This window comes from Athene cunicularia (assembly GCF_003259725.1).
Source record: "Athene cunicularia isolate RWA chromosome 2 unlocalized genomic scaffold, athCun1 chr2_part1, whole genome shotgun sequence".
NCBI classification, from domain to species: Eukaryota; Metazoa; Chordata; class Aves; order Strigiformes; family Strigidae; genus Athene; species Athene cunicularia.
Window position 1 is genome coordinate 71,709,530 of NW_020799095.1, and position 18,376 is coordinate 71,727,905.

The 18,376-nt window shown below is 35.5% G+C and overlaps 1 protein-coding gene across 15 annotated transcripts in view; it reads left to right on the forward strand.

The window, feature by feature from the left end:
* Window positions 1–18,376, forward strand: part of CDH18 (cadherin 18) — a 578,978-nt gene that overhangs the window by 415,835 nt on the left and 144,767 nt on the right. For all 15 annotated transcript variants that reach the window (XM_026842284.1, XM_026842282.1, XM_026842297.1 and 12 more), the window contains 2 exons: window positions 4,362–4,656; window positions 13,275–13,394. In XM_026842284.1, coding sequence (XP_026698085.1) covers window positions 4,362–4,656; window positions 13,275–13,394 — 415 coding nt within the window. The remainder of the gene's footprint in view (window positions 1–4,361; window positions 4,657–13,274; window positions 13,395–18,376) is intronic.

Sequence of the window (18,376 nt, forward strand, 5' to 3'; positions counted from 1 at the left end):
GCCGAGTGAGGTGGCTCCCTGAGTCTGGGGTACTGAGGACTCGCCCAGGGGGGTCAAGGCAGGGCCAGCCAGGTGCAGGGCAGCCAGGATCCACTGGAGCAGCCCCAGCCATCCGGCACCTCTCTGAAGACGGGGCCAGGCCAGGCCATGGTCCTGTAGGTGGGCTCAGCTGGGCAGGGCAGGGCTCCGGGGAACTGGAGACAAGCCATCCTGTGGCATTGCTGGGCAGGGTCTGGTGGCCAGGGGGGACTGTAATGAGGTCCTGACCCGTAGGCAGGGTGGGAGGAGCCCTTGGGGGCTAGATAGGGTTAAGTGGTGAGTGCAAGCTGTATTAGTCTCTAACTAGGCATGTTTTCAAAATAGGGTTTGGGGTCTAAGCTGAGATCGCTTAGGGGAGAAAATGGAAACAATTTTAAAAGGGAAAAAAAAAATCTTTAAGTTGCAATTAAAAGTTAATATCACATATTAATACATAATCATCAGATGAAATGTACTATCATAGAAACTAAGGCCTACTGAAAGACATTTTCAGTAATATTTTCACAGAGTTAAAACCTCTGATACAGAAATCAGAGCACTGTGTTCTAATGTTTGGCATACTTCCCTTGTATTTCTTTTCAGTGCTTGTTACTCATCTCAACATTATGAGTAATCATGTTTGTTTATGATGCATTTGTATTTCTTTTTAAATTAGAAGACTCCTGCAATGTTCCAACTTTCTGTCTCTGACTGCCACAACAGGGGAAAAAAATAACACCACATTTTGTGTTTATCTAAGCTTTTTAGTCACATTACTACAGCATGCAAGTGTTTCATCCTCTAGTGTATACATCTTCTTGCAGTAGTCATTGGCAGAGGTGGTAGAATCTCATTGATATGAAATGTCCACACCCTTTCTAGAGATCTGTGTTGAAATGTCTTCCCCAGGTCACACAAGTTAAGTCTGAACTGGTGAATAGAACATGTTGGCTTGTCTGTTGCTTAGCAGCATCCCCCTCTCTGTCAAATTAATCTGAAAGAAACAGTGACAGCAGTCCCAAGTAGAGAGTCCACTATTGTCCAGCTAGATTTGGCTCCCTGGCTGTCTTTTATAAGTCATTATGGACACAGCTGCAGAAACACAGTCTGCCAAACTCTGTATTTGTAACCTAAGTGGTGAGTCACATTTATTCTAATTAGAAATGCTTTTGTGGAATAATCCACCTGTTGTGGAGATGATTTCATAGTACACAGGGTAAAGAAAAGTATGCCATGCTCAGGGACATAAATCTGTCATTAATCTGGTGGGCATTGTCTTAAACAGGGATTCCCAGGGGGTCTCTTCAGCACAACAAATATTCCAAATAAATGTTTAAGAGAAGCCTTGATACTTTTTTTATTTGGGCTAATTTGTACTGAGATGGAAGTATTAAAGAAGACAAACAGTTATTTAATCTTTACAGAAAAACCAAAATATACAAAAGGCCCTTTTGTTATGCAGTAGAAGTGCTGTGCAAAATCCTTCTATGTGAATTTAAAATTCAGCATTAGAAATTAAAAGGCATAAATCAAAGTGTTGTTTTTCAAACTATTTAAGAAACACTAGTAAATTGGGAAGCAGGAACTTCTCTTAGCTTTCTCTTGTTTCAATTGTTGGCTTACACCTGCAGTGTCAAAGACCCAGTTGCAAATTGAAGGCTTTCAGTATTTATTAATACCCAGATATTTTTTTTCTAATTACATTCCTGCTGCATTTTTCTATCGAAGTTTGTTGCATAACATGATGCTTAGCAGGAATAACATATAATTGGTTGGCTGTGCAATCAGGTGAGAATCTTTTGTTTCTTAACTTTCATTACTTGTTAGATGTAAAAACCCCCTAATTTAAAATGTACTTGGATTTTCTTCACTGATAACAAGGGCACATAGCTGTTTCCTCACAACATAAAACTTCTAATGTTACTACTTTCCCAAATGTTCTATGTATCTCATGCCATCACAGTGAATTTCTGAATGTGCCTTTCTGCACTATGGTATTAGAACAACCCATTGATATTTGGGGTTTTTGAAAAATTCTTACTTATTACATTCTACAGAGTTCCTTATTCTATGGATTTCTTACTTATGTAATAATTTCTTAACTGATTCATAGTTTAATATACAACTACAGTGATTTTTTGCTGGGATCTTTATATTGTATACCTGAATATACTTTTACATATATGCATGCAGAGTTAATAGGAGAGAAAGAGGATGGAGATTCTTCTCATCTTTTTCAGTTTGAGATAGTTTTAACCTGGGTTCCTATAGCTTCATAAACTCAGCAAATTTGTCGTTTTCCTGGGCATACAAATTTTCTCCTGAGTTTCTTTCCCATAAATTAGAGACAACCTTTCTGAGGCAAATGTTAACATTTGCAAAAACTCATACTTAGGATTCATCTTCAAAAAAGGAACCTGCAGCAAAAGAAAACCAATTCTGATTGTTTCTGAAAATCAGAATACCAGCAAACCATGGTTAGATTACCAGAATACCTATTATTCTTGCTTTTAAGAATAAGTCTTTTTATAGAACATTTTGATTTTATAGGAAGTTTGCATCCCTGGCATTTTACATTGAGTTAACTATTCCTTTGTTAAAAGAATACACTATTATTCTGCATCTAAAAAGAAATGTAACCACAATTTTGGCCATCACTACTTTAAAGGAAAGGTTTAAGACTGCCCTGCAGTTCCATAAAGGCAAAACCAAGCAAATGACCCTTCCTCAGCTTCTTTCTTTCTTCCTTTTTCAGTATTAAAAATATGGGTCCACAGTGGTGACTCAGTTTTGTTTTTGTTATTCAGTCAGATCTCCTTGTGGCTCAGTAAGTATATGGTACATTGACTGAAGTTACACTGAAGTTTATATGAGCTGACAATTTTATTAGACTTCTTCCTCCCAAATCCTACTACAGGACAAGATATAAATTATGTGAGACACCATAGTTTCGTAGATTTAATACGTGAGATTAAAAATGTCATCAAGCACTGTACGTTTACTCCTTTTACAAATAGCAAGCTAGATAATTTTAAAGGCAAGATGACGACCTGGCAAAAAAAGACACAAGGACAGAGTGATAAAATAGCAACACCTCTGTATCTTATGATTTAAGTCAGAAAAAAAAGATGATTTCTATCTCCAAAGTATTATTTTCTATCAATCCAACCCTAAATAGTTTCTGAACTGAGACTGGAAAGGAGTCTGGAAACTGACACCTTGTGTTCCATTAATTAAAAATAATACCCGGCATTCTGCTTCTGTTTTGTTCAGATTCTGTATAGAAACTTAGTAATGCCACATTGCAGATACTTGAAAGGTAGTCAGGGCAGTGGGATAATATGAGTGAGTTTTTAAAATTAAAAAATTTCTCTTCTGATTTATCATCAGAATATAACTGCATAATGCCTGAGACTGTTCATTTCTGCATTAGCACTTAGTTCTCATTGTGCACTTCAATAAATACATTCTGTTCTCAGTCATTTTAAAGAAAAAAAACACAAAGCCTCTATCAAAAATCACTGCTCCTTTTCAGAGAACCATGTTCATTTTTAATCTAAACAGGCAATTCTTTAGTCAAGTTAGAAGCACTGAGACTTAATGGGTAGCTGTTTCATGTTATCTCTTAATACACCAAGGTACTTAGTGATTTTTTTCTCCCTCCCCAGTAAAAGATTTATTCTACTCAAGAAGAGGTATGATATACTTCATAGCACAAAATGAACAATGAAACAGCTGGAAGTATCAGCCAAAGTTCATTACTTCATTATAAATAACTTTCTAAAAGTGAACAAACAAAAAACAGAGACAATGGCTGTGTTTTGCTGAGGGGTTAAGTAATCCTGGACAGACATCTGTCACTGCCACAGTACACAGTTTCATTTGTGGATGCTGTCCACAGAAGATAACCTAGGTGGTAGGACTGAACTACAGTCATTGAAGCAAACGATCCTCAGTGTGACTGCTTTAGGCTTAGTACTTAAGGCAGAGTTTATAGCCATGAGTGCTGTAAGATAACTACTAGAAGAACTAGAGCCAAGACAAAATAAAATAAAAACCACCCCAGTTACTAGTATATTATTGACTTTGGGAAGTTTTCTAGAATGGGTGTAGGACCCAAGAAATCCCAGCTTAAAAAGTGAACTATGCTGGCAGGAAATAACCCTGAACAAAATGATTGACTTGCCAGAAATAGCACATGAAGAATTATGGCAAGAGGTGGAAAGGTTAAAAATTAAGTAGAATGGTGGTAACGGTAGTATTATAGTTTTTATATCTTATGTGCAATAACCTTTTATGAAATTTAATGTCACTTTATATGATTTTATGTGTATATTCTACAGCTGCACTCCAATTCCGACAAAGGTGATGGATCAGTCAAATACATTCTTACTGGAGAAGGGGCGGGGACTATATTTATTATTGATGACACGACTGGAGACATCCATTCAACCAAAAGCCTAGATCGAGAGCAGAAGACACACTATGTGCTTCATGCCCAAGCTATTGATAGACGGACAAACAAGCCACTTGAGCCTGAATCTGAATTTATTATCAAAGTGCAGGATATCAACGACAACGCACCAAAATTTACAGATGGACCATACATTGTTACTGTGCCAGAGATGTCTGAAATGGGTAAGGAAAACAAATTGTTCTATTCAAAAATCTTTTAATAAGTGAAAATGCTACATACTGTTGACAAAATTATGACACATTATTGTATCACTGATTGTATGTAAAAGATATTACAGTTGAGAAGAAATGATAAGAAAACATCAAATGCAACCTTGGATGTTACTTGGGATGTTCACATTAAGAAAAGAGTGTACACACCCCCCCACACTCTGACTGACTGACTGACTGACTGACTGACTGACTGACTGTAGGAAAAAGTCACTCTTATTCTTGAATGCTTTAACAGACATTCCTGGGCAAATGGTACTTTCTAAAAACAAGATGTATTCGTATATCGTCACTCAAGTGCACAATTTAGGGCATTCTCTTATGTCTACATGAATAGTCTATGCAATTAACAGAATTAAGCAAATACAAAGGAACAGTAGTTTTATAGATTATTTTAGACCATGGTGTCATATATTTATTTACCTTTATTAAGTTTCTTATAAAGTGAACTGAAGTTCAAAAAGTACCAGTCTTTGGTTTTCCCTGTTAGAAATGTAGTTTAGATATTTTTATTCTTTGAGGTGTTATATTATGTAGTCAGTTATCTTTATTTATTGAGTCTCTACTGTTTAAATTAGTTTATAACTTTCCTCTAATATCAGAACATAAAAGCTACATAACTAATCTATGATAGACAGATGGAAATATGACTTTTGTGCTAGATATTTTTCTAAGAAAGGTTAACTGTCGTGACTGGTCTTTGTGAAAGATGTCTGCTGTCTTTTACTACTGAATGGACAGTACAGATAGTTACCTCATGAACACACACTTTTCCCTTTCCCCCAAAGTCCACACACACCCCATCTAAGAAACAACCTTCAAATCCAAGTTGTGTCTGTATTTCCCAAGTTAAAAGTAGATTATTTGTTTTTCTTTCCTTGCTGTTTGTCTAACAAGCAGGTGACAGACTTCAGAGTAGAATTTTAAAAAATTAAAAGGGAAAAATATTAAAATGTAAGTAGTTACTCAACTCTTTTAACAATATTGATCATACATAGAATGAATTAATATCATCATTGAATCTTATTGGATTTTCATCATTTGATCACTTTGAATATTAATGATCACTCATTAATAGATCAGAAAATAATAGCAAGAGTTTTATTATGTACTTAAAAGTTAGATACATATTTTGTTAATATAATTATTTTGGATGGGAAAGTACCTTGGACATCTTTCCTTATGTAGATTATGTGAAATTAATTGTGAACTAGGAATCTGTGTTCTGTTCCTCTTCTGTGGTATCACCAGACATTATTATGCTGAATTCAGACATCCATGGTTGTGTAATGACAGAAGCTTAATCCGTTTGTGGAAGTCAGCAGACTATTTGAACTGCATACAGTTTCACAGCATGCAAAGAAATATTTCATGTGTAGCGACTAAACAGGCTAAAACCACAGCTACTATCACAGATGTGCATAGTAAATATAGTGCATTCCAAACATATTTGCAATTTTTTTCTTGAATATACAAATGAAGTGTGGCATATGAAATATTTGTAAACATTTAGTAATCATACCAGTCATGGAAAGACCCAAATATATTAAATCTTATTCCCGAACCGTGGAGTTCAGAGCTGTGAGTTTGGAATCAGAGACTGATTTTTACACCAGTAGCTTCTTCCTTGACCTAAGTGGCACTGGTCATGTAAGAAATAGAGAATAAGTATCTTTTCCTATCTACCATGCAAAAGCAGATTGTATTAAATGAACTCTCAAGCTTAGCAAATATCATGTTTTAAAATTATATAAAAAAAGTCCCCTATTCTCTTTCTTTTCCCCTGACTTTATTACTGTCTCTTCTTCCTTTCTCTCACTTCCACTGCCACTACACTGGTACATGGGAGCAGTTCCTTGATTTTCTTCTCAAAATGACCCCCATAAATGATGTAGAAAATAATCTACCTGTCCCCATCATAATTGTCTTGTCCTAATACTGTGTTCTTTGTAGGTACTTTTTAGCACTTTTCTACCTTTCCAGTCCTCTCTTCCAAGTCCTGCCACAGTGTGCTATTTCAGATGTCTCTTCACAGCTGTGGAGAGCCCTAAGCCATTTTTTTCCTGTGGTCCCTCTTGCAACAAGAATACATGAAGGGAAAAACATCTTTCTTTGGTCTCCTCTTATTTCCTTCTATCTTCTTCTTTCATAGGTCATTGTTTCCATATTATCATTCAACTTCCCTTTTATGAATTTTCTTATTTCCACTGTCTGTTTCGCTCTAACTGGGAAATGCTGCCTAATTTTTGCTTGTAATTTCTTTTCCCCCCACCTCCCACATTTTATTATCATTTTTATAAACATTATTATTTCTAATAGCCTATTCTGGATCTCTACCAGAAGAACAATCTTTATTAACCATTCTCGTTTGGTCAGTATCCAGCTAATAAAGTTTTTCAGATTATAGATCAAATATGGTTTGATTCCTTAAAATAATTTGTAAATTGTTCATTTGTCTCTTAAACCATAGCTTCCTCTCAGATACTGATTTCCTTGATCTCATCTTTTACTTCTCAGAGCTATAAACCTGTAGGTCTCCACCCCGTACACACAATGATGCTAGTGCGTATAACAGAATATGGTTTTTAACGTAGAACTCCCTATTTCAACCATCAAAGCATACTATTGAAAATACCATTCCCAAGAGAAATTTGTGAAAGTACAGAAGGGCAGTATTTCTGTGAATAAAGTCATAACACCAGGACTATTTAAGCAATACACCTTTGTGGGAAGTACTACAGTTAGGGGATAGAACCCCCAGTAAGAATATTATGGGCCTATACAAAACCTCTTCATTTGTCTTTGATAGTTCACTGTGGCACAAAGCTGTTAGAGTTGCAGCTAATTTCAGTAGCATCTAAGCTCTCATGTCAGTTGTCTTTCATCACACCACAGACTGTCTTGATGTAAAATTAATTTCCTTTATTGACTGTCTCCAAAAATGCATAAGTCTGTCTTCCTCTTTCTTCAGTTTCCTTTGTCTTTAATAGAGACCATTCCAATTACTTGACTATTTCCTTCCCCTGTGGAAGCCTTTTTTTTTTTTTTTTTTTTTTTTTTCCATAGGAGGAAAGACAGCAGAAAGGAATTCAATGTTATCCTCAAAGTCAAAAGTAGCTAATATAATTATTTTTTATTTGTTAATTCTATTTATAAAAATTCTTTTTTTTAAATCCTCTCAAAATGTAGTACTCTTATATAGATATTATTCATAATTCTGTAGTAGTCTGTATCTTGGTATTACTGTACAATTACATTATACAAGTTACTGTTTTCCAAAGAACAATTAGAATAATTAGTCTGGGATGGCATTTTGGGTTACAAAACAGAGTGGATATGGTAAACCAAGGAAGTTTTAGTGATAAAATAAAGCATTAATGCATATGTTTTATAAATGAAATACTATACTGGTTGTACCTGAGGTAAATCATTAAATTATCTATTCCACAAAGCTTTCCTGCTGTGTGAATAAAACTGCATTCTCATATCCCACGATACAGTCAATCTACTGTAGGCATACAATATAATTTCATTGCAAATTTATGATAATTATTTTTTTTTTCCCTTATTGATTTGTTTGTATTTGTGGCATACTGAAAGCATTTTATTGTCTGCAATCTCAGGAAGACCAATTCTATTTTTGCTTCCGCAGGATACATTCTTTATCTCAAGTAATGGAGATCTCTATGCCATTTTTATTAGTTCTGTAATTAGCATGGTTTTTGACATTTAGTTGTGGAGTCCATACATAACCAAACTTCTTGTTATTTTAGAATGCCTAAGGATGCCTCACTACTTTAAAAGTTTCTTCTGCTTTTTACATGGTAATTTAAAGAATGTTCAATGTTACTGTCTCTCTGTAACAACCCTCATACTGAGTGGCAGGTAGTATTTTTGATCTTCGTTATGCTGTTTAGTTTCAGCAGCAGGTTCCTGTCTGTCTCCTCAGGAAGTTAGTTAGTATTTTTCCCACAAATTGAACATTTCTTGATCTACGTGTAAAAGCTGTAGGATCTTTATGTTTTTTCTTGGTTTAGGTCACTGACAAGAAAGTACAGGTAAGGTTTTTAAATTATTTGCCAAATATTAGTTCACGGTGTTCACTGTGGCACAAAGTGAACATATTATTTATGCTTTATGTACTATGCTGAAAGAGCAGAAAGAAAACACCTATTCCTTGCCTTCACTGAACCTTCTTCCTAAGAGTTGGCTCAAGAACCAAGGTTTATATCTGAAATGATTTCTTCTGTGTGTAAAAAACTCAGTTTCCTTGAGACCTGTAACTGTGCTCTTTTTTAAGGCTTATGAGTCATCATCTAAATGTAAAAAGAAATAAAAATATTTTTTTCCATCAGTAAAAGCCTTCCATATCTGCTCATTTTCAGAAAGCTTCAAAATGAATGAAATTGCATATTAAATTTTCTAGTGTTGAGGTCATGCATAAGAAGAATAAATTCTATTTAGGAAATTAATAGACACATTGGACTTTACTGAAAGTCTTTCCAGGGTATTATAATGTGATGTAGTCATAATTTCAGATAATCTGGAAGACAGTATTTATGGTGTCCATAAATGTGATTTGTGTGAGAAGTGCCATTCTCCTGTGTTGCTTGATTTTTATCTTCTAATGAAGATAGCTAACAGACAAAACACTGACCTTTTCTGCTATGAGGACTTGAATCAGTAATATAGTCACTGGAAGTGTTGATTTCCTGGCAAAATCACTGTTTTCTAATGTAGAATGAAACTAAAACACGTTGTGTTGTTTTGTTAGTGTGTTAAGACAATTTTAAGAATTAGTTTAGCTAGGCAGGAAATCTCTGTGTTCATTAAACCATTTTTTTCCACTTATTTTACTTTTTATTCAATATTCATCCATCTGAGATTTTAACAGTTGCAGCAAACTATGGAAAGTCATGCATACAGATTTGCATTCTCAACAGACATGTTTTATTGAACTGCCTCATTAAACATTAAAAATTTGTCTTCAGAGAGACAGACTGAAGTACTTACCTTCAGCTTTTCTTTGATATGTAACATTACAAATTTTTTTATGTAAACATATAAAAAGAGAAAGAAGAAGTTATTTTGAAATAAAACTACAATTCTGTTTTCCAAATGGAATGATCCTTGGTTTTGCTAACAGGAAAAAGACAAAGCTTACAGGGTGGTGTTAGAATATGCAGACATATTTTACAGCTCTGTATAAAGCATTGGCTGAGAAAGAATTCCTAATATATAATCTCTAAATTGTAGTGGGAAATCATGTGGAAAGGCAGTTGTACTCTGAATAAGCAGAGCCTCCACTTTGGGGAAAAAAATCTTTTTTATTGCCTAAATGGAGTGTCAAAATGCTTTCATAGCAAAATTTTGAGGTTTTCTTGGCAGCAGCTTAGTGAAGAAAGTATGGAAGATATGCCTCTGGGTCTGATGTTCATATCTGATCTGTGGTCTTTAGGGAACTTAGTTCCTTATTTTTTTGTATTAGATAATTGTCTTCAGAATTGTTAACATTAAAAACAGGTAACTGTATGGTATACTTTTCCATCAAAATCCTTCATTATATGTAGCTCAACAGCAAAAACTGATGCTGCATCTGAATGGTATAAATATATTTGGAATAGTGATGTGTCTGTCTTGTTGATGAGCTGAATTATTCTAATTTTAAAAGAAGTAATTGGAAGGTAAAAGGTACCCTCTTTACCTTTTTTTTCTCTCAAGGCATTCTAACCCACAGTTTTCACAAGATGTCTTTCCTCTGTGCTCAGCAAATCAGTCAAGAGTTAGGCAAAAGGCCAGTATAAGATGCTGAGTGTGCTTGTGTAATACACTGAAAAAGTTAAGCAGCTGCTGAGCTACATTGCACTGAATGAGGGTTTGAGAGGAGGGGTGGGGAGTTAAAACTTGTGATTCTAAGTGTTCTTTTAGGTGGAAATAGAACATTTTGCCACTTTTCAATACCAAATTACTATTATCAGGTGTTTCTTCGAGAGGGATACAGCTGTATTAGAAAATCACTGTGGTGAATTTTAAGGTACAATAGCATTCCATTCATGCTAAAGTGACCTGTCAGCTGCTTATGTGAGGTATGGCCTTTCACTAGCCATGTTTCTTTGTCCCACATCAATGAGCAAGACGAGCACTCAGATTCTATCCCCTACCTTTTAAATTAAGGAGAGGAGACAAGAAGGTCTCTGAAGAATGAGAGAACTGTGAAACCCCAGCATTTCTGTTATTTTCTTCAGGAAAAGCCAAAATCTGTTAATCCATTCCAAAACCTACCATGATTTTCTAGAACTCTGGGAAAAAGTGCAAATGGGAACTCAGTCTGTTGAATGAGCAGGCAACTGTTGGTAGCTTCTCCTGGAAGCAGGAAAATCTATAGATAAAAAGGTACAGAAGTTGCCCAGCACTATGGTTAACAAACTCTGGTAGGTGACAGACTATACCTATTGGATGGGTATGTTTTTATTGTGTGCAAATAAAAAAAAAATGTAGTCACTGTGTACCAGCAACCTATAAATCTTTAATGATTTCACAAGGTTCCAATGTAAAATAATGAAGCCTTGAATAAAGGTAAACCAACAAATTAGTGTGGACACCCTTCAATACAACAAGCTTAACTAGAAGATAGAAGGGTCACAGCTTTTCCACCTCAAGTTAGAAATTATTGCCAACATGGGCTACAGAAATAGATCATTGTAGTATTTAGATAAGCTATATATTAGGGGGAAAAAAATGCATTTTCTGTTCTTTAAAGTGACATAATGTGGCTTGCAGGAACTCTTATTCTAAGTTTAGATAGGAAATAAATATGACTGAATAGATTCCTAGAACTTTTAAGAAAAAAATTAATTGTATTTGTTTACCTTACCATGTAACCCCAAATACAGTAAATTAGTCAGTTTTACCATTAACTCCTGAATAACTATGAACAGACTGCTAGCTCTAGCCTGATTTTATTACAGCATTCAACTTCAAATTCATCAAGGTATCCTTATATTTGCTGTGTTAATATATTTATCTATAAGACTATGTATTTGGGCTATTCAGAAACCAGAAGACACTATATTTAAGTATGTAGACACATTTGCTGTACCTTTTACTAAATCTCCAGTAGAGATACAAAAATCAACTTTTGGTGTTCAAGTTAGTGTGGCACAAATGAATGAATAGTTTCTCAAACAATGAAGAATCCAAATTTATGAAGATTTGCTTGCTTACTTTGTTGTACTCAAAGTGAGACTCCATGAGTACACTGAGGGTGTGCGCATTATCAAACAGTTCTGTGCAACATAAACTGTTCTATGAAGTAAAACAGTTGGAACTGAGGATCCAATGTCCACACCCTATGTTTTTGTGAAGTCTTATTCCAGGCTAGCTCTTGTCTGGTGTCTGAGACTAAATGCCGATTAGCAGTCATAATAAATCAGATGTGCTGCTGAAGCACATCTTCTGGTTTAGTTTCATCCAAAGGAATCTAGTTAGCATGGTCTTTAACTGTTCCATGAGGCAAATCAAAGTACATGTGGGGGAGATCGGGGGATTCAATTCAAAAACATATTTCTTCTCACAATAAAGGTGTGAAATGGAACACCCCAGAGTGGAGGTGATGCCTCAGTGGCTACTTTAACTGAGAAGTCAGTTTCAGACGTAGAATTACATGGGAGAAGCCTGTGTTATTATTATTTCTGTATTTTTATACTGGGCTAAAGGATTCTGTAGAAAGCAGTTTCTGTAGAAGGTTAAACAAATGGGATGAAGACTGAACCGTTATTAACTTGCTAATATTTCTTTTACTTATTTCTTATGTGAAGTGTTGGGTGGTGATAGCAAAAATTCATTATTAAATGTCTTGAAAAGTACTAGTAAAATGTAAAATAACTTGTCTCTATCTGTGCAGTACTTATGCATTTTACCTTCTACAAAGTGTTAGTCATAAGTTATCCCACTTAGTGACATGCTAGAAACTGTGATTTTATTTTTCTAATGGTATTTGTTAACAGCATACAAAGATTTGTCTTTTGAACTCCTTATCTTTCTAATTTGGATCCATCACTGGAATTCCTACAAGGTTCTAGTAATTATTTCATTTTCAGATCTTTGATGCCTTCCAATTGCTAGATTTTTTTTATTCCCTTCGTATCTTTTATTGATTTGGAAGTGTTTATGCACATTTTTTAAAATATGTACTTCAGCATTGATTTGTATTGTGGATGAAGATAATCCTGTAATTCATAAATATGAGTTGTTCAGAAGTCTAAGCAATATCCATGTTTGGGATCTAAATGTGTGAACATGTAAAAATATGCATGCTATGTAGTTAGTATTTGTCTATAAATATGTAATTAAGCCATATACTTACAGAGAGAAAAAGAGAAAAAGTGTTTTTCTAAATGAGTATAAATAGTTTTCCTTAAAAATATGATAGGATGATAACTTGTAGAGAAAATATTATTAATCTCAATTGTAGGAGGACTGTAGAGGTTTCAAAATTGCATCTAAAAAATGTATATTAATCAGAAAATTATATTTATTATCAGTTAACTTTTATTTTCCTGTATTTACAGGTACATCAGTTCTACAGGTCACAGCCACAGATGCAGATGACCCTACATACGGAAACAGTGCAAGAGTAGTGTACAGTATTCTTCAGGGACAGCCATATTTTTCTGTTGACCCCAAAACAGGTGGGTATTCTATATTTCTGTCAGTGTGGTGATCTGGCTAATGTTGCAGTTAATCAAGTCTGGTAGATGAAATACAATGTTCAAAGTGTAGGTGGGTGGGATTTTTTTTTTTTTTTTTAATTCCTTTTTTATCCTAATTTTTGCTTTAACACTATGAAATTTTTGAGTTGCTATGTTTTGCTAAGCACTAAATAAACCTACTGTCTACAGAATTATTTCTGCATCATGGCATGATGTGAGCCCTTCAGCCAAACTGGAATAGAACTTTTTGATCTTTTCAAGCCTCTGTTAGGATGTAACTCAAGTGTGCCTAATACTTTATGATTTTAAATGCTTTCTTTTGTTGAAACACAGGCTTGGGAGGATTACCGAATGTGTGCTTCAACACATATACCATAATAAATTAATATCATTCTTGTATTTATAAAACTGCAGTATTGCCATTTCATTAAAAATGTATTCCATAATTCCAGAAGTAGTATGAGCTGAAATATTTATTCTTAAACTCTATGCATTGCCCTCTCCTTTTTTCCACAAAGTTTAAGTTATGGATAATGAATCCAAACAGGATTCTTTAAGAGAGAGGAAATCTCTTTTGGGGATGGGGGTTATTATTAGTTTTGGATTTTCTGAAGAGCATTATCTTAAAAATTAATATGATGATATATTTTTAGTACACATTTATAGACTTAATAATGAGGAAATATAATTTAAGAAAGTACTTTTTAATCTGAATTTTATAACTATTTTCCCTATCTATATCAATGTTTTAATACTGAAGGGAAAGAATGAAATATAGTGATCCCTACACTTAAATGTAATGAAGAATAATGATTTTTAAAATATGCTGAAGTAAGTATAGTGTAAATAGTTTTCTTTGTAATGTTTTTACATTTAAGTGTCTTCGCTTGTGTATGTGAAGCTCTGTGAAACTGAGGTGTAAACTTGCTTCATTACAAGAGTAATGTATATGTACCATCTCAGCTAGATAGGCCTAGGAGTGCAATGCCTAACAGGATCATTGTGCAAGGTTTAACCCTTGCCGGGATGAGAGAGCACGTTGCCGTTGCCCCTCCCCAACCCTTGCTGATCGGGATGGAAGTTAAACACAGACCCCGGCTAAAATAAGAAGAAATTTAATACAACAGAGTGATAGAACAATCTGAACAACAACAGTATCAATGGTAACAACAATAAACAGCAATAACAGTGAACAAGACAAAAGATATACAGAGAAATACCGCTAAGCGATCACGGAGCAAACCCGCCGCATGTATGGCAAAAACCAACACCAGAAGCGAAAGTGAAAAGTTTCTGCCCCTGGACCTGACGTCAGCATGGTATGAATAACCCGGCTGGAGATCCCTTCCCCCTCTCTCTCTGCTGGGGAAAACTTTACTCTATCCTGGCTGAACCAGGACAATCATGTTGGAGGACTATATTTGCTGGGAGGCAAACCTGGTGCAGGCCTGTTCATACATACTGTGTTTCAGGAACAACTTCTGGCATGCTGCCTTACCCACCACGTGTGAGTACAGTCTGACAGAGTACTGGGTGGCACAGGCTAAACCACTCTGGGGTTCATGTTAACAATAAAGAGGTATTGAAAATCTGTGGTAGGGTCCTCAAGCTCTCTCTGACTTTTTTTTTTTTATTTTTTTTAACATGGAAATACAACCCTGGTTTGTATTTCTACTTCTGTTTTGGCAATCTGAGGCAATGGCCTATACTTTATATTTTTATAATGGTGTGGAACTTCTAGTCTGGAGTTGTTAGTCAGTGAAGAATCATAATGGATGTTCTCAGTATCAGGTCTGTACCATAAAAGAAAACAGTATTGTTATATCACTGTATGTTATAAGGAAAGCAGATGTGAATATATTTTCACTCTGTAAGCCTTAGGCTTTGACAGGGATTTAATAACACTTTATAAACTTAAACTGTTTTTAATATCTGTATAGAATATGAAAATGATTCTGACAATCTTTTAACATGTCAAAAGAATAAACACCTTATGAGGTAAGTAGACAGTGAAACAGTGAGAAAACTGGAGAAAGTTTTATGATTTGATAAGTTGTCTTTTTATAACTGCAGAATAGCAGTTAATTTAATTTGGGCTGATATAATGGGAAGAGGTAGCATATTGAAAATGATGAGAAAGTTTTGAGGAAGAGCATTTCACTGTGAAATTTCACTTTGAATTTTTGGATTTTAAGACTCGTTGTCTAAAAACATCACTCTTCTGAATTCGTAAGCATTTTGGTGACCTATTTTTTCTAAGGCTTCAATTTTTCAATTCCATCTTAATCCTATTTTATCCGGAAGTTTTCTGAATTTACACTGACGTGCACAAACTTCCTGTACAGGAAAGGTAGGTCCCAACATTCATGACTGAATGTAATGTTTGTAAAACCTAATTATCTTTCTGTCTAGCAGTAAATCTTCTTGGAGCTATCAGATGCAGACAAAAGCTGTTCATAGCCCTAGTGTGAATATGAATCTTAAGAGGTCTTCTGCTTCTAGGCTAGTGTTGCCTAAACTGGGTTTTAAAGAGTTTACTCTCTGAGTCCTTTAAATTTATGGATCTTTAGGCACTTAGTTTAAAATAGTTTAAATAGGATTTTAGAAGCCATACATCTAAAATATCATAGTGGGCCAGCACCAAATTACAAACTATGAAGTAAAAAGAGACATGTTCCTGGCAGAACCGTCCTTCCTCCTGATCAGCTGGAGAAGGATGAGGTTGGTTGTGCCATTTTGTTTGAGCGTTGCACGTTTCTATCTGTGTGTCACCTGATGCATGTATGTGTTCAATCTGTGTGTGTGCCTCTTGGGAACATACATGCAGCCTCACTACTGCTTCTAAATCATGGATTGAAAACAGGGAGCTGTAACAACCTCACCTCTGTCAGGATACCAGATTTGGCAACTTTCAACAGTCTTTCATTTTTCAGTTGATTTGCTCTAGGGCCTGTGTTTTGTTTTGTCTTGTTTTTCCCCTGGGAAAGAAGTAGTGTACCCTCTGTGCATAGAAATTTGCTGTAACTATGTTGTTATGGCTGTAAATGTCAGAACTGCTGTCCATGCATAACATAAAGGGTAAGATTTTCAAAATCCTTTGAATTTTAATGGCTTTCTAGAAAGTGTTTTGTATTTGTGTTTATTAATTACTTTTAGTAATTAGCTATGGGATTTAATAGTCATTAGTTATGTAATTGGTAATTAGCTGTGACAACCTCTGCTGGTTCCTGTATGCCTTCCTCCCCAATTGTAGCAAAATATTCTGCTGAATTTTTATAAATAAGTATGTATTAATGTACTAGTTTGAAAACAAACTAGTGGGAGACACCAAGTCAGAATAACAATTTAATAGGGAAATAAAAAGAGGAAAAAAATATATAAAGGCAGATAACACTGGGTTAAACGAACAGAGTCAGGATACAACCTGACACCTTGTTAATCAGGGGGGTGGTAGCAGTCTGGTAGAATGGTGGCTGCAGTCCCCCTGAAGCGGTGATCCTGTAGAAAGAAGGTCTGCTCTTCCTCATAAAGTCCAGTGGTGGCTAAGTAGCTCCTGTACTCTGGAAATCCAGTGGAAAAGGAGGGTCTCTGGTATTCAGAATCTCAGATTATATCCAGGATGGAATGCTTGGTTCCTCTCTCTGGGTGGAGCATCTCACAATGGGATAATGACTCATGAGGCCAAATGTTGATTAAGCTCATTAACAGAAGATGGTCCAGAGGGAGTTATCTCTGGGTTATGCTGCATGGCATTGGTGAGCCATTAACAGAAAGACAGTCTGGGGGGAGGAGGCAAGGAAACACTGCCCCACCTGATTTCAACAGCTCATGAGGATGGTAATAGAATACACTGCAACCCAGGACAATTAATAATGCTGATGAAGGGGAGAGAAGTCATCAATGTCTAGACCCTAGGTGTATTTGTATTATGTGCATAGACAATATGGGTTTTTTAAATTAAAAAAATCAGGGAACCCCAGAAAACTTGAGTCACTTATCCTTTTGGAGTGCCGCTAACTTCACTGTAAAAATAAAATAAAATAAAAAATTATTAGTGAGGATTAGAGAAAATAATTTATTAATAGTATGGTTATAATCAGACAAAGCCAATTTTTATAAAAATATATATTTTTATTTGGGTTCAATCAATTTAGGGTGGGAAGCAATAGGCAGAGCAGCGCTGGGTGCATGGAGAGCCGCAGCTCTGCCACACGCACCCCCAGTTCCAAAAAGCAGCTTTTTGTATGCTCTTGTGCCATTGTCTTTAACCAATCTCCTCCCATCAGATAGTTGTCCTGCTCTTTTCCATTGGGTCATTTGAGTTGTTGGGGTGCATGTCCTCCTCCTATTGGGTCTTTTGAAAGTCTCGAAGCCTTGCTCTCCTGGCGCGCTTTTCTCCTATTGGATCTTTTAAAAGTCTCATGATCTCATCCTTTTGGCTGGATTTTATTCAAACAGCAGTTACATGTCAGCTCTAGGTGGGGTTTCTGAGACACGGTTACATTGTTCCAATCTGAATGGCCCACTTTACATTTAATTGTTTAACTTTTACAGATCATTCAAGTGTACCTACCCACCTTGCCCAGCCTAGCAAATTAGTTACAATAGTTTATTAGAGCACCGCCTTGCTTAACTTGCAAATTAGTTACCATAGTTTATTACAGTATCTTAATATGATTCCCCCTTCTCTCCCACACCCCCTGTAGAACTTTGCACATCTTCTGAAATGCCCAAATACACATTAAAACTTTTCCTAGGAGTTTAAGTTACAAATTTAATACCCTACCTTTCCCAAACCATGAGGTCTTTTGATCCATGAACTTGATGTAGCATCCGTCCCTGCTTGTTCTTTCAAGTCAAGTGTGACTTATCAAACAGCAACAGTCAACATTTGACTGGTAACCAAATCCCAGAAGCTCTTTTTTTCTTGAGATAACCTCAAATTAGACTCTGTGTTTTTT